Here is a 17,287-nt window from a genome sequence, read left to right as displayed (position 1 = left end):
CTTTTTGCAATGCTAATAAGCCAGGCAGATGGTTGGCTTATAGACTGAGGAAAAAACAAAGGGCATCTAATATAGATAAGATTGAGCATAAAGGAAGGGTTGTGTATCAACAGAATCTTATTAAGGATGCCTTTGTGGATTTTTATTCGAAATTATATACTAAAGAGGACATTAATGCAAAAGATATTGATACGTATTTGGAGAAGGCTAGCATCCCGGTTCTTACGCAAGTACAAAAAGAGGGGATTAACCAACTGATTACAGAAGAAGAAATTTTTACAGCTATTAAGGAACTGAAGGTGGATAAAGCACCAGGCACTGATGGCTTGACTGCGGCCTATTATAAAAACTTACAATTAGAGATGATAAAACCGTTAAAGGAACTGTTCCAGACAATCCAGAGGGGGGGAAAGGTGCCCCCGTCTTGGAGAACAGCTTTTATCTCTTTGATTCCGAAGGAAGACCAGGATGCTACTTTAGTTAAAAATTACAGACCGATATCGCTTTTAAATACAGATTATAAGATATTTGCTAAGGTTTTGGCTAATAGACTGATGAGGGTTCTGCAACAGGTGATTCATGGGGACCAAACGGGGTTTATTAGTGGAAGACAAATGAAAACTAATGTGAGACATATAGTTGATGTGTTAGAGTTTTTGGAAAGGCACAACCAGATCTCTGCTGCGCTAATCTTTTTAGATGCTGAAAAGGCTTTTGATCAATTGAACTGGCAATTTTTGTTGAAAGTTTTAGACAAAATGGATTTTGGGGAAAAATTTTTACAACCGATTAGGGCATTATACCAAAAACAAACTGCCCGAATTATAGTTAACAATAGTTTGACAACAGTATGTAATATTGAGAAGGGCACAAGGCAAGGCTGTCCGCTATCGCCCTTGTTATTTATATTAACATTAGAGATATTATTGGTTAAGATTCGGAATTCGGAAAAAATTAAGGGGATACAAGTTGGAGATCAGGATTACAGATTGAGAGCATTTGCAGATGATCTGGTTGTTACAGTGACCCAGCCAGAGAACTCTGTTGTGGACCTGATGGAGATAATAACACAATATGGGAAGGTTTCTGGATTTAAAGTAAATATACAGAAAACTAAAATTTTGGCTAGAAATATGACAGTTTCGCAGAAGGCTCTCCTAGAAGGATTAACTGGATTTGAGATTGTTAAAAGGGTTAAATATTTGGGGGTGATTTTGTCGCCCTCTAATACAAAGCTATATAAAAATAATTATGAAAAGTTATGGGGGAAAATTCAAAAAGAACTGGAGAGTTGGGAAAAATTGCAATTGTCTTTGTTGGGACGGATTGCAGCAGTGAAAATGAATGTCCTGCCCAAATTTTTATTCTTATTTCAAATGATACCGATTCTTAAGAAAGACTCTAACTTGGAGGAATGGCAGCGTGGTATCAATAAATTTGTGTGGGCAGGGAAAAAGCCACGAGTTAAACTTAAGATTATGCAGGATACTCGTGAGAGAGGTGGCCTTAAAATGCCTAATTTTAAATTATATTATGAAGCTGCTGCACTAGTAGGAATAAGTGATTGGATTAATTTGACACAATCGAGGTTATTAAATCTTGAGGGCCATGATCTGTTGTTTGGCTGGCATGCATATTTGGTGTATGATAAGAAGGTAGATACTGTGTTTAGGATGCATATTTTAAGACAGGCATTGCTGAGAGTTTGGAAGAAGTATAGACATAAGTTAAGCAGCAAGATACCATTGTGGGCAATCCCAAAACACGCAATAGAAAATATACATGCTGGTTTCAAACATGATGAGACTACTTACAAGGAAATTTTAAGTTTGGAAAGGAATATTTGGTGCTTGAAATCATATAGTTTCTTGCGAGAAGAGAAGGTTGTTCAGACTTGGTTTCAATATATTCAGTTACAGGCCAGGTGGAAAGAAGACCAAAAAAATGGATTTGCAACGACTGATGAAAATTTGATAAAGCAAATTAGAAATCAAGGACCAGCACATATTAAACGGATATATCTTGCATTGATAGAGATCGATTCAGAAACAGAGCTTGTTAAGGATTGTATGATAAAATGGGCCCAAAACATTCAGGAAGTTATTACAATGGACACGTGGGAAAAGATCTGGGTGAGGAATGTAAAATTCACTCAAGCTCAAAGTTTAAGAGAGAACTTTTACAAAATGTTTTATAGATGGCATCTAGATCCTAAAAAGCTTGCAAGTATGTATCCGAATTATCAGCCTAAATGTTGGAGGTGTGGTGATGAAGAGGCAACATATTTTCACATATGGTGGACATGTAAAAAGGTCAAGGCTTTTTGGATAAAAGTCTGGTGGAATATGCAGAAGATTTTTAAACGGAGGATAAAGTTTTGTCCGCAATTTTTTTTGTTGGGAATAATTGTTGACGCTACAGTTGTGGACTCTAAGTTGATGTTGAATTTAGTTACGGCAGCAAGACTTTTGATAGGTCAATATTGGAAGAAAGAGGAACTGCCGACTATACAAGAGTGGATTTTAAAGGTTTCCGACTTGGCAGAGATGGCGAAGATTTCGGCCTATTTGAAAGATTACTCGCAAGAACATTATATTATGGAATGGAGAAAATGGATTGAGTTTATCCAGAATAAGTATAGGGTCAAGAAGTTTTATCTAGCATTTGAATAAGTCTTCTTTCGTTTTCTTTTTTCTTTTTTTATTTTGTCTTCTATATATATTTAATAATGCTAAGTTTTGTTTGATCCTATATAAGTTAGAGAGTGAGGGATTTTAGAATTTATAGTTGTTAGTATATGGTTGTTTATGATTGCTTTTTTATATATATATACCTTGTATTTAGCTCTGGGAAGTCCGGGGGGGGAGGGGGGTTAGGGGGAGGGGGGGGGGAGGAGGGAGGGGGGGAGGGGGGGGAAGGGGGGAGGTAGGGAGGGGAGGAGGGAGGGGGAAGGGGGTTTTTTAAAGGAAAACTGTATTTTTAAAACTTTTCAATAAAAAAAAAAAAGAGTTTAGTCTTAAGCCGAGATTTTATTTTAACACGCTTTAAGAGATTTTGTCTTCAATTTTAATATTTTTTCCTGGCATGTTTTGGTGCCCCCTCTGGCCATTCAAAGGAATCAGCCTGCAGATGTGCTCAAGGGGACGGAATGCAAGGATCATTTTAGGAGGTCACTCGTGTCTGGAAAGAGGCGGGTGACATTTGGGGACCACCGTGGTCATGAAGGATGCTAGAAAGGGGCCACATGGGACAATTGCCCAGAGTGGGCTTTGACAACAGATGAAAATGCAGCCATTTTCTCTATGATTGGTATGAGAGTTCAGTTAGTCATAATAATAATAACTCTGCTGTGGGAACCCAAGGACAAACTGGGTCCAGAGCTGATAATGTTTTGGCGGGCTGGAGAGCTGGGGAGAAAGCCTGTGCTTCAAGCTAATTGGGAAATATGCTTTATGACTGTTTACTGGGGGTGGGAATTTTACTTTGAATCCAGGGAAGGGGGATTTAGTTTTTGGGTTCAACTATGTAGTGCTGATACTTTGCTTCCTGAATAAAAGATTCTTTAAGGAAAACAATGGCTCAACATTTTTTTGAAGGGTTTCATCTATTGGAATCATGACACCCTGACACCCGGAGGATGACCCATTATCTGTCTGGTACCTCAGTACTCTCAAAACAACCTTGCAGCACTGTACTGGCCACCGGTGGACTGGTCAAGATGGTTGGATCTAGGAATGGGAAGAATAGCTTGGTGCTTTGCGTGGGATCATTAGATACCACCTGACCTTATTGAAACCACTGTTTCTCAGTAAAAGTTCTTTTCATTAACCATATGGTGTGAAGAGTTGTGCTTTCCTGAGAGGATTAGCTGAGGCAGGTCCTTACAGTCATATCTTCTTAAGTACATTAGATAAAGGAAAAGTGTTTTTATAATGCTCTCTCTTGATTGGTATCAGTAGATATATGGTTAGTGAAATTTTATGATTCTTTGTATATATGGTTTATGGTAAAAGAAAGTAATGATTCAAAAGAAAAGGACCTCTTATACATCTCTAACATAGTTTATTATATCAATCATAATTGAGACTTCATGTGAAAGAAAGAGAACTTTCTTAGAACAGATAAAGATTTTATTTCCAACTATCCTATTTTATCTTAACAATACCTTGGGTAACAAATAACTTTCAAAATCAAGAACCCTCATTAGTTTTCATCATTAGATTCTCCTTAGTGTTGATGTCAGGTCTCAAAATAATGATGTAACATTTGGGGACAAAAATACAGCCCAGTAAACCCAGGCTGGAAGCCAGGATAGAGAAGATTTGCACAGCCACCATGTATTTCCCTTTAGTGCTCAGATAGGTGGGGATAAAGGAGACCCAAACACTGCAAAAAACCAGCATGCTGAAGGTGATCCACTTGGCTTCATTGAAAGTCCCTGGAAGCTTGCGGGCCAGAAAAGCCACCAAAAAGCAAATGGCAGCCAGAAAGCCCATGTAACCAAGGGCAGTGTAGAACATGGTCATTGAGCCTTCATTACATTGCAGGAGGATCTCTCTTGGTTTAGAATACAGGTCAGAATGTGGAAATGGGGGAGAGTTTCCCAGCCATATAAGGCAGATGCCCATCTGAACTGCAGAGCAGGACAAGACAATGGAGTTGGCCAGACTTTTCCCCAACCATTTCCTCATCCTGCTGCCTGGCTTTGTGGCCAAAAATGCCACCACCACCATGATAGTCTTGGCCAGCAAGGAAGAGACAGCAACTGAGAAAACCACACTGAAGGTGATTTGTCGAAGAAGACAAGTCACTTTCTTGGGCCGACCAATGAATAGAAGAGAGGTCAAGAAGGAAAGCAGCAGAGAGACCAGGAGAATGTAGGTGAGATCCCGATTGTTAGCTTTGACTATGGGGGTTTCTCGATATTTAATGAAGATTCCTAGAACTAAGGCAGTGTTTAGAGACAAAAAGAAGGCAATGATAGCCAGAATGAGACCTAACATTTCTTTGTAGGACAGGAAAGTCTCAACTTTGGGGACACACTGATCTCGCTTCTGGTTGGAATGCTGTTCATCTGGACACTTTTCACATTGGGCCACATCTGGAAAACATGAATTGATATTTCTCTCTCTTTTTCAAAAGAAAAATATTTTTATTACTGGAACAATGAAGTATAAAGAAAAACATGCTTTACATTGGATATTGACAATTGAATAACAAAAAAATAATAATTTCTAAGCATGAACAAAGTAGAAAATGTTTATAGAAAAACATTGCCACCATCCTTTCTCTTTATTTGCCAACTGTTTTTCTAAAAACCATGTTATGTCCCCAAGTTCTAAATTCTTTGTGTGGTATCTATGGTAGCCATTCTTGCTACTGCTATCACAGATACTTTAGATATTGTGACTTTTCCCATTGCAGCAGATTGTCCAATCTTACCTCTCAATGTGACATCACTGAAAAAAAATGTGTCTTTCCAGTTCTGGAAAATTATACCTCAAAAGAACATTTGTAGAATTATACCTCAAAAGAATATTTGGGATTTTAGGTAAATGTTTTTTTTTATTGAAAAGTTTTACAGTACATTTTATCTTTAACAATCCCCCCTCCCCCCACCCCTACCTAACCCTCCCTATCCCTCCCCCCATTCCCCCTCCCCCCCCCCCGACTTCCCAGAGCTAAGTACAAGGTATAAAAACAAAGAACAATCATAAACATCCATATGCTAAAAACAATAAACTATTAACTCTATCGCCCTCTAGCTCATATAAAATGACTACAAGCAATACTAATGTTACATATAAAAAGAAAAAAAAAGGAAAAAAGAAAAGGAAACTTATTCAAATGCTAAATGAAACTTTTTAGTCCCAATAAATGTTTATGTTTAGGTTTTTTTTCTGAATATAGTGATGCATTTTGTTCTCTGAATTTTGAGTTTGTTTGAATCACTACCACAAATGATAAAATATTCCTTTTTCTTATGGGATTTCCTACATCTATTTTTCTATGATTTGTTTGTTTTATCAATTGTTGGTATAATTGTATACTGTCTGTATAACATTTTCCCTTATACTATAACCTGGAGTGAATTTTCTGGATTTTTCTTTTCCAAAGCTGTTATTTTTTTTGTACTGCAATTATTTATTTGATATTTTGTATCTATTCTATCCTACAGTTGTTTATTTATTCCATCTCCATGTCCTATTTAAAAAAAAAACTATTTATATATGCCTCCTAATAGTTGATCTCGGCTTTGTATACCTATTTCTGTCATCTCTCAAGATTTCTCCATCTTTGTCAATATTACTTTTTACTGTTTCAGCAATTTCCGAAAACATCCACTATGGTAAAATGCTACTTTTATTCAATACTGAACACTGCTGTGTCTTGATTCTTTTCCTGAGTGTGGATGCAGCACACTGGCATAGGAAATTAAATCTTGATTACTAAATTTGTCCCTAGAATAAAAGGCTGATGCTCCTTTTTTGTCCTTGAGCCACCTACCTTCCTGTGTGGAGATTGTTCCTTCCATACATGGAGAGCAGTCATAGCAGCACAGAGGTTCTCCTTCTCTTGTGAGCTTGGTATATCCTGGGAGGCAATTTTTAGTACATCTAGAAAAAGGGGTCTTCTAAAAAGAAAGAAAATTATGGAAATATATGGATTAGGGAATTCTTTCTATAAATGGAAGTCAGTGTCAAGATAGGTTCATGAACTCAGAAGATACTTTCAAGATTTTTTCCAAATATAATAAAATTATTTTTGTTTGGGTGATTTCAGCAGCATATCCCAGAATCTTTCAATATTCAGTGAAGACTGATGACTCTCCTGTCCAAACATCTTTAGCCTTCTGTATGTTTGGGAGTTTTTGCCAGTGTGAGGCAACATGCATTTGGATTTCCTATCCCATCAATTTTGTTTTGAATTAGATTTAGGTAGGAAAAATGCAAATAGATAGGTACAAAATGATTAGTACCTTGCTCACAAAAGTAACTATGAGAAAGATGTGGGTGTGCTAGTCCAGCAGCCCCCAACCTTTGCGGCTCAGTGGCCTGGCTGGAGGGGGCAGAGAGGGGAACTGGACTGCATGTGTGGCAGGCTGATACATGTGTGCGCATGCATGAAGCCCTTGCACAAGTGGAGGCCAGCACACATGTGTGGAGCTCGACTTGTTTAAGCAGTGAGCTGTCATGTGCTCCAGCCGCTTGCCTGACCCAATTCTGAATAGGCCATGGCCTCCCTTCGGGAGAAGGGCGGTATAAAAATATAATAAATAATAAATAATAATAATAGTAGTGGGGCCATGGCCTTGGGGGGCAAATTGGAATACTAGAAATTGTGCATAGAAGACTAGAAAACATGACAAAGAGTCTGGAGGCTAAATTATACGATGAACAGTTAAGGGAACTAGATCTGCCTCACAAAGAGAAGGATAAGGAGGGACAATGACCCCCAATATTTGAGGGTCTATCACAAAGAAGAGGGAATTAGATTTATTCTCCAAAGCACTAGAGAAAAAGTAATGGGTGGAAGCTTGTTAAAGAGAGGTCCAGCTTGGAAGTAAGGAGAAATTTCTGACAGTGAGAACAATTAATCAATGGACTAGCTTGCCTCATGTAGTTGTGGGTGCTCTATCACTGGAGGTTTCGAAAGATAGACTGGACAACTATTTGACTGGGATGATATACAGATTCAATCAAGATCGCATGAGGTACTAATACCACTTCATAGAGCCTCAGTAACACCACACCTAGAATACCGTATCCAGTTTTGGTCTCCACACTATAAAAAACAAGTTGAGATTCTAGAAAACGTGCAGAGAACAGCAACAAAGATGATTAGCGGACTGGAGGCTAAAACATATGAAGAATGGCTACAGGGACTGGGCATGGTTAATCTAGTGAAGAGAAGGACCAAGGGAGACATGATGTTGTTGTTGTTAGCTGCGAAGTCGTGTCCGACCCATCGCGACCCTATGGACAACATTCCTCCAGGCCTTCCTGTCCTCTACCATCTTCTGGAGTCCATTTAAGCTCACGCCTACTGCTTCAGTGACTCCATCCAGCCACCTCATTCTCTGTCGTCCCCTTCTTCTATTGCCCTCGATCTTCCCCAGTTTTAGGCTCTTCTCCAGGGAGTCCTTCCTTCTCATTAGGTGGCCAAAGTACTTGAGTTTTAGCTTCAGGATCTGGCCTTCTAACGAGCAGTCAGGATTGATCTCCTCTAGGACTGACCGGTTTGATCGCCTTGCAGTCCAAGGGACTCGCAGGAGTCTTCTCCAGCACCACAGTTCAAAGGCCTCAATTCTTTGGCGCTCAGCCTTTCTTATGGTCCAACTTTCACAGCCATACATTGCAACTGGGAAGACCATAGCCTTGACTATACGCACTTTTGTTGACAGGGTGATGTCTCTGCTTTTTAGTGTGCTGTCTAGATTTGCCATGGCTTTCCTCCCCAGGAGCAAGCGTCTTTTAATTTCTTGGCTACAGTCCCCATCTGCAGTGATCTTGGAGCCCAGGAAAATAAAATCTGTCACTACCTCCATTTCTTCCCCATCTATTTGCCAGGAATTGAGAGGGCCAGATGCCATGATCTTGGTTTTCTTAATGTTAAGTTTCAACCCAAGTTTTGCACTCTCCTTCTTCACCTGCAACAAGAGGCTCTTTAGTTCTTCTTCACTTTCTGCCATTAGAGTGGTATCATCTGCGTATCTTAGGTTGTTGATATTTCTTCCGGCAATCTTAATTCCAACTTTTGATTCATCTAGCCCTGCCTTTCTCATGATGTGCTCTGCATATAAGTTAAATAGGCAGGGCGACAGTATACAGCCTTGCCGGACTCCTTTCCCAATTTTGAACCAATCAGTGGTTCCGTGTCCAGTTCTCACTGTTGCTTCTTGACCCGCATATAAGTTTCTCAAGAGACAAATAAGATGGTCTGGTACTCCCATCTCTTTAAGAACTTGCCACAGTTTGTTATGATCCACACAATCAAAGGCTTTAGCATAGTCAATGAAGCAGAAGTAGATGTTTTTCTGGAACTCCCTAGCTTTCTCCATGATCCAGCGTATGTTGGCAATTTGATCTCTAGTTCCTCTGCCTCTTCGAAATCCTGTCTGCACTTCTGGTAGTTCTCGATCCACATACTGCTGAAGTCTAGCTTGTAGGATTTTAAGCATGACTTTACTGGCATGAGAAATGAGTGCAATGGTGCGATAGTTTGAACATTCTTTGGCACTGCCTTTCTTTGGAATTGGAATGTAAACTGATCTTTTCCAATCCTGTGGCCATTGTTGAGTTTTCCAAATTTGCTGGCAAATTGAGTGTAGCACTTTTACTGCATCGTCTTTTAAGATTTTGAATAGCTCAGCTGGAATACTGTCACCTCCACTAGCTTTGTTGTTGCTCAGCTTTTCTAAGGCCCACTTCACTTCACATTCTAGGATGTCTGGCTCGAGGTCAGTGACCACCTCATTGTGATTATCAGGGACGTTAAGCTCATTCTTGTATAGTTCTTCTGTGTAATTTTGCCACCTCTTCTTAATCTCTTCTGCCTCTGTTAGGTCCCTGCCATTTTGGTCCTTTATCATGCCCATTTTTGCATTAAACATTCCCTTCATTTCTCCAATTTTCTTGAAAAGATCTCTGGTCCTCCCTATTCTATTGTTTTCTTCTATTTCTTTGCACTGTTCATTTAAGAAGGCATTCTTATCTCTTCTAGCTATTCTCTGGAATTCTGCATTCAATTGGGTGTATCTTTCTTTTTCTCCCTTGCCTTTTGCTTCCCTCCTTTCCTCAGCTATTTGCAAAGCTTCCTCAGACAGCCATTTTGCTTTCTTGCATTTCTTTTTCTTTGGGATGGTTTTGGTTGCTACCTGTTGTACAATGTCACGAACCTCTGTCCATAGTTCTTCAGGCACTCTGTCTATCAGATCTAATTCCTTAAATCTATTTGTCACCTCTACTGTATATTCAACAGGGATATGATTTAATTCATACCTGACTGGCCTAGTGCTTTTCCCTACTTTCTTCAGTTTAAGCCTAAACTTTGCAAGGAGAAGCTCATGGTCTGAGCCACAGTCAGCTCCTGGTCTTGTTTTTACTGACTGTATAGAGCTTCTCCATCTTTGGCTGCAGAGCATATAGTCAATCTGATTTCTGTGTTGACCATCTGGTGATGTCCATGTGTAGAGCCGTCTCTTGGGTTGTTGGAAAAGAGTGTTTGCTATGACCATCGTATTCTCTTGACAGAATTCTATCAGCCTGTGCCCTGCTTCATTTTGCACTCCAAGGCCAAACTTGCCTGTTATTCCAGTTATCTTTTGGCTTCCTACTTTAGCATTCCAATCCCCCATGATGATAAGAACATCATTTTTTGGTGTTAGTTCTATAAGGTGCTGTAGTGCTTCATAGAACTGGTCAATTTCATCCTCTTCAGCACTGGTGGTTGGGGCATAGACTTGGACTACTGTGATATTGAATGGTTTGCCTTGGATTCGAACTGAGATCATTCTGTCATTTTGAGGATTGTATCCCAGTATTGCTTTTCCTACTCTTTTATTGACTATGAAGGCTACTCCATTTCTTCTGAAGGATTCTTGCCCACAGTAGTATACCTGATGGTCATCTGAATTAAATTCACCCATTCCTGTCCATTTTAGTTCGCTGATACCTAAGATGTCAATGTTCAGTCTTGTCATCTCTTGTTTGACCACATCCAGTTTTCCTTGATTCATGGATCTTACATTCCAGGTTCCTATGGAGAAAAAATCTTTACAGCATCAGACTTTCCTTTCACCACCAGACACATCCACAGCTGAGCGTCCTTTCGGCTTTGGCCCAGTCGCTTCATTCTTTCTGGCGCTACTAGTACTAGCCCTCTGCTCTTCCCCAGTAGCATATTGAACGCCTTCCGATCTGAGGGGCTCATCTTCCAGCGTCATATCGTTTTGCCTTTTGGTACTGTCCATAGGGTTTTCATGGCAAAGATACTGGAGTGGGTTGCCATTTCCTTCTCCAGTGGATCACGTTTTGTCAGAACTCTCTGCTATGACCTGTCCGTCTTGGGTGGCCCTGCACGGCATAGCTCATAGCTTCATTGAATTACGCAAGCCCCTTCGCCACGACAAGGCAGTAATCCATGAAGGGGGGAGACATGATAACAGTGTTCTAATATCTGAGGGGCTCTCACAGAGATGAGGGGATCAGCCTGTTTTCCAAAAGCACCTGAAACTCAGACAAGGAATAACAGATGATCAAGGAGAGATTCAATCTAGAGATAATGAGATATTTTCTGGCAGTGAGAACAATCAACCAATGGAACAGATTGCCTTCAGGTGTTGTGGGAGTTTCATCACTGGAAACTTTCAAGAAGATACTGGATTGCCATCTGTCAGAAATGGTGTAGGGTCTCCTGCTTGGGTGGGGGGGGGGTTTAGCTGACCTACAAGGTCCCTTCCAATTCTGTTATTCGGATTCTGATTCTAATTAAATATCTGTAAGCAACTATGCTCACAGAGCATCAAGGACTGCCCTGAGTTAGATGCCCTGAAGTAAATCATTCAGGGTCTAAGGGTTTTGGGTGGTTCCTTAGCTTCCTTACAGGGAACAAACATCATTGGACTACCAACATGCTTTCCATCCTACCCTAGAACAATGCTGGCGTTTCCATAGATAGAAATCCAAGAGAGATCCAGGAGAAAGAGTAGTGTCTTCTTCAACCCATCTTTTCATTAGCATAGAGCCTCCATCAGAGTAAGAAGATTGGTTAACCACAAAAGCAGATGGCTATGTAGGAATGGATGAATTACAATACCCACAAACTGGCAGACTTGGTTACCCAGTTAAAGGATGTTGGCCATATGATGACACTCTCATCGATAGAGAACTTGATATCTGAAGAGACTTTTTCTTTTTCAATATCCCCTATTTTCACTCCAGCAGAAGACTTGTTAGGAAATACTGCCCAGTCCATAATATCAAAATCAGCAACAGGAATTCCAGCCTCATCCAAATAAACATCATCCACAGAAAAATTGTAAATCTTGAAGTTTCTTAGAAAAGGATGGAGCTGAAAAGACATAGAGAATCACCTTGCTGTGTATACATTCTCTTTTGAACCGTAAGTCAGAAGTGGGATATTCAACTCAATGCGTCTCTGTGAGTTTGGATATGTTTTCCTATAAGGAATTACTTAGATTGGAAGGGAATGATTGGCAACTTAAATCATTAGATGAGTTAAGACAAGAAAACATAAGTTACTCTTGGTTTCAATATACCCAATTGAAAGCTAGGTGGAAGTTGGACCAGAAGGTTGGCATCACAATAACAGATGAAAATTTAGTAAAACAAATTAGAGATTTAAATCGTGCACATATAAAGAGGATATATAATGTTTTAATTGAACTGGACTCGGAAACGGAATTGGTTAAAGATTGTATGATAAAGTGGGCACAAAACATACAAGAACCAATTCCGTTGGATACTTGGGAGGTAATCTGGGTTAGAAATGTTAAATTTACTCAGGCTCAAAATTTAAGAGAAAATGTTTATAAAATGTTTTATAGATGGCCTTTGGATCCCAAAAAATTGTCTAACATGTATCCTAACCTACAGTCTAAATGCTGGAGATGCGGTAGTTTAGATGCTACTTATTTTCATATGTGGTGGACTTGCAGAAATATAAAAGCTTTTTGGATTAAAATCTGGTGGAATATTCAAAAGATTTTTAAGAGAAAGATAAAGTTTTCTCCACAATTGTTTTTATTGGGTATTGTTGTAGATTGTGATACTAAAGAAATTAATTTGATGTTGAACTTGATAACAGCAGCACGGTTACTGGTGGGACAATATTGGAAGAAGGATAGTTTGCCTTCTATAGAAGAATGGGTAATTAAGGTATCGAATCTTGCAGAAATGTCTAAGATTTCTGCTTATTTGAAGGATCATTCGCAAGAAAGATATATTTCAGTTTGGAGGAGATGGATAGATTATATTCAGAATAAATATGGGACTAAAAAGTTCCATTTAGCTTATGAGTAGATTTTAGATTTTTATTAACTTTAGTATTAGTATTGATTATATTTTTGTTTAAATTATTATTATATTAGTATTGATTATATTTTTGTTTAAGCTATTATGTTTTTAATAATTTGAATGTATCAATGTTAAAGGGGAGTTAAAGCACATTATGAATTTGGTTAATTTTATAATGGATAATTTTAGTTAGAATATGATTATTATATTTATGACCCTGTATTCAGCTCTGGGAAGTGGGGGGGAGGGGGGTTTGGGGTGGGTGGGTTTTGGGGAGGTTTTGTAAAAAAAATTGTAAAACTTTTCAATAAAAAAAAATGCCTCTCTCTGCAAATGTGACAGGAAGATTATTCTCTTTCTCACTCCTTTCTCCCCTCCATCTCTAAATCAAATCCTTCTCCCATTCTTTCTCTCTCATACATAAACACATATACATACAGCTTTTCTGTTCATTATTTTCATCTACTCTGTTTTACGAAATTTCTAATCTCAGATCAGAAACATGTTTTAACTGCAGCAACCTCACCCTATTTCTAGGGTTGTTTCCCCACCTCTTATGTTGATCTCCCACCCCTTTGGACTTTTGGAAGGGCATCAAACTCAGTTTTGTTTAATTTGCCTGGATCCTCAAAGGGTGCACTCACTACTGGAGGTTTACTGGGGTAAGAAGATATCACTCACTACTGGAGGTGTTTACTGGGGTAAGAAGATATCACTCACTACTGGAGGTTTACTGGGGTAAGAAGATATCACTCACTACTGGAGGTTTACTGGGGTAAGAAGATATCACTCACTACTGGAGGTTTACTGGGGTAAGAAGATATCACTCACTACTGGAGGTTTACTGGGGTAAGAAGATATCACTCACTACTGGAGGTTTACTGGGGTAAGAAGATATCACTCACTACTGGAGGTTTACTGGGGTAAGAAGATATCACTCACTACTGGAGGTTTACTGGGGTAAGAAGATATCACTCACTACTGGAGGTTTACTGGGGTAAGAAGATATCACTCACTACTGGAGGTTTACTGGGGTAAGAAGATATCACTCACTACTGGAGGTTTACTGGGGTAAGAAGATATCACTCACTACTGGAGGTTTACTGGGGTAAGAAGATATCATCCCTGTGCTGTCCATCTCCTTTGTTCTTCTTTTTTAAAAATAGTTTTGAAATTTTTAATTGTTTTTCTGTTTATCTTTTTACTGTTTGTAAGACACCAAGAGTGGCTCTATCAGTAAGATGGGTGCATATACATTTAATAAATAAGTAATAAGTAATATTGTATGGCCTTTTGGAGTTCTGCAATCTTTTTATCTTCTCTAGTATTTTATGTAACCAGCAGGTGGTGGTGGAAAGACTGGGAGAAATGACAGGGCTCCAGATTCTAAGATTTAATATTCAGAGGAGAAAGAGAGATAAAAGGATCATGGGAGCCTGCAAATGCAGAAGAAAATTTCCAGGTTATGTGACCAGGAAGTGGTAGTGAGAAGCAAGTCAACTGAGTGTTTTTTTTTCTGAAAATGCTGAGAAGAAGAAAGACGTGGCAGGACAGGAAATACATCAAACCAATGTAGGAAATTTAAGACAGAATATGATAGTTGCTTATTTATTTTGCAAATATATGAAAGCTTCCTGTCTATCTTGAGACAATATGTATTCTTACAAGCCTCTTGGTTCAGTCAAGAAGATTCAACAGCAGAATCTGTCTCTTTCTCCCTAACCTTCCAGAGCTGGTCAGAAGAAGTATTAGAAACTGACACTTGTTACTGAATTCCCCCATCACATCCATTCCTGCTTATCTTTAACTTAACATTTAAGAATTGAAAAGAAACCATTAGAGGAATTTTGTAGTAGAAGTCTTACCTGCCACGGCTGTACAATCTGGATTGTCTTAAAATTCCCAACATGCAGCTTCCTCTTACTCATTTGGGAGGAAAAGGCAGCACTGAGGATCCAGGCCACAACTTGGATTGTTGTGGAAATACTGGAGCCATCCTCAGACAAGATTCTTTCAACCAGATCCTGGGGTGGGATTTCCCAGGTCTCTTTTTCCAGGCATCTATTCCAAATTTTCTTAGACAACAAAGGACTTGAATAAGAACACTGAAATGCTGCCTCCCCAAACTGCGTAGTTGCAGAGTAATGTGAATTAAAATCATAATACTGTGTCCTTTTTTTTGTCTGAGTTGAGAAGGATAATAAAAGATGGTTATGCTGGAGATTAAGCAATCGATAAAAAAATCTCACGCTTATACCTGACAAAGCTGTGGCAATCCATACTTTTCCCCCAAACAGGATTTCACTATTGTCAATTTCTCGTATTACTATTGCTAGTATTAATGTGGCCTGAAAGTCCAGCTGACAAACAATACTTTTCACTTTAGTGTCAAGAAAATATTCATATATGTTGTTTTTCGCCACTGCTCTAATAACTATGGGTAAGCTTTCTGAGAAGGCAACGCAGACACCTTTCCTTAAGGCTTCTGACACAAAGGTTCTTCTGAATTTTTCTCCGCTTTCATTGTCTGGAGCAACAAGGCCAATCCACGTCCATCGGAAATGCAGGAGCAACTTGACAATTGCCAAGTGAGGAGGTTCTTGTTTTGGACTCACCCGGTAGAAAAAAGGGAAATGGTGTTTCTGCTCTGGAATGTGGCTGATGACCCCATAGTTGATCTAAGATGAAACGAAAAGATGGTTGATTGCTTTGCTTTTAAGGAAAAAAATAGTGCTTACATATCAGAGCTGTTCCTCCATGGAAGAGAACTTCCTTTCATCTGTTCTTGGGTTTCTACCATGAAATGTCATCTCAATGTCTGGTATCACTTACCTGTAAATTCCAGTCACCACATCTTTCTGCCAGAATTACGGAAGGTGAAATGTGACCATTTTTTTCACATCATGAGCAGTACAAGAGCAAAGAACAAAACACTAATATACAGCTCAGTTATATATGTCTCAATAATGCCCTGGGAATGATGGGATGACATGTGAACTCAGCAGAGAGAAAAAAGTTGGGTGGTTTAAAAAATGTATTTAAGAATAAATAGGGAAACACGTAATATTTTTCTTTTTTTTCTTCCAATACAGTCCTTGACATTTTCTTTTGATTTGTTTCAATTAAGATTGATGTTTGTCTCTCCCTGGTCATCTGACTGCAATGACTGACAGACAGGGAGAAGAGGCAGATGAAGAATTGGCCAAGAGACTGAAAATTTAATGTGCTGGATGGTTGAGATCATTTCAGTTGAACTATGGATAAGGATTTGTTCAGCTGCAAAAATGACATCAGAATGAAGAAATAGTTATATGAATGCCTGATACCATTTCAGGGGTTCTTTAAACGCCATTGCCTCACTAATTTTATTTCTTATCTCATATTTTTAGACTATTAGGAGACTTTGCAAAGTATTCATTTATACCTGTGGGATTTTGTAGATGCCCAGCATGGTGGAAATTTGACTAAAGAGATGAGAATCAGTCCCTTCGAGTAAAGGCAACAGATTATTTTGTTTTCCACAACTATAGTTTGGGACATTCTCCTGCCCTGCAGAAAGCAAGTCCATCATGACATCGCAAGTTATTCTTACATTGAAAAAGTTCTCATAGATGCTGTAGCCCAGGGTGATGTTTGGTAACAGCTTTGGATTCTGGTTGATCTCATGAATGGCAAAGAAGAAGGGCAGGACATGCCAGAAGCTCATACTGGATATACTGAAAGTGAAGAAATTTCATTTTGATTTTTGATTTTTCATGTTAAATTCATAAAAAAACAGATCACATTTCTGAAGCTGTTCCTATAAAAAACATTTATAACAAATCATTTGTACTGCTGTCTCATGAGTCTATTGTGTGGAAACTTCAGAAATCTACAATCTGAAATCAATGTTGAATGCATTATCCCCTTATGTATATAATAATCTGGTTGTCTTCTAGAAGGAGAAAATAGGACAGGATCACATCAGCAGCTCACTGTCCATATGTAATGCAGGCAATATTGTCAGAAGTTCATTGTTCAATGAAAATCATGTCAGATACATGTATCATTCATTTACAGTGATGGACTTCCCTTGGATCTTACGGTAATATTAGAAGAACAGCTTCACTGACACTTCATTGACACAAGAGGGACCTTGTCTTCCATGTTTTTCTTCAGGGTCAAAGTGATCCCAATCAGAAATTCTCTACCTGATCCCAACTTTTATTTTCCCTAATTGACTTAGAGGAGCATTCCTACAGCAAAAACTA

At 38.9% G+C, this 17,287-nt stretch overlaps 1 protein-coding gene across 1 annotated transcript; it reads right to left on the bottom strand.

Moving 5' to 3' along the window:
* Positions 1–4,190: 4,190 nt before the first annotated feature.
* Positions 4,191–16,743, bottom strand: LOC308662963 (vomeronasal type-2 receptor 26-like; the record flags this gene model as incomplete). The annotated part of the gene is made up of 5 exons (XM_081319108.1): positions 4,191–5,101; positions 6,508–6,634; positions 11,842–12,072; positions 15,653–15,715; positions 16,630–16,743. 5 exons carry the CDS (start codon positions 16,741–16,743, stop codon positions 4,191–4,193), a joined length of 1,446 nt encoding a protein of 481 aa, XP_081175234.1.
* Between the last annotated feature and the right edge of the window lie 544 nt (positions 16,744–17,287).

The sequence above is a fragment of the Vipera berus genome, assembly GCF_964194415.1.
Source record: "Vipera berus genome assembly, chromosome: 2".
Lineage (NCBI taxonomy): Eukaryota > Metazoa > Chordata > Lepidosauria > Squamata > Viperidae > Vipera > Vipera berus.
This window is presented reverse-complemented; position numbering and strand designations above follow the sequence as displayed.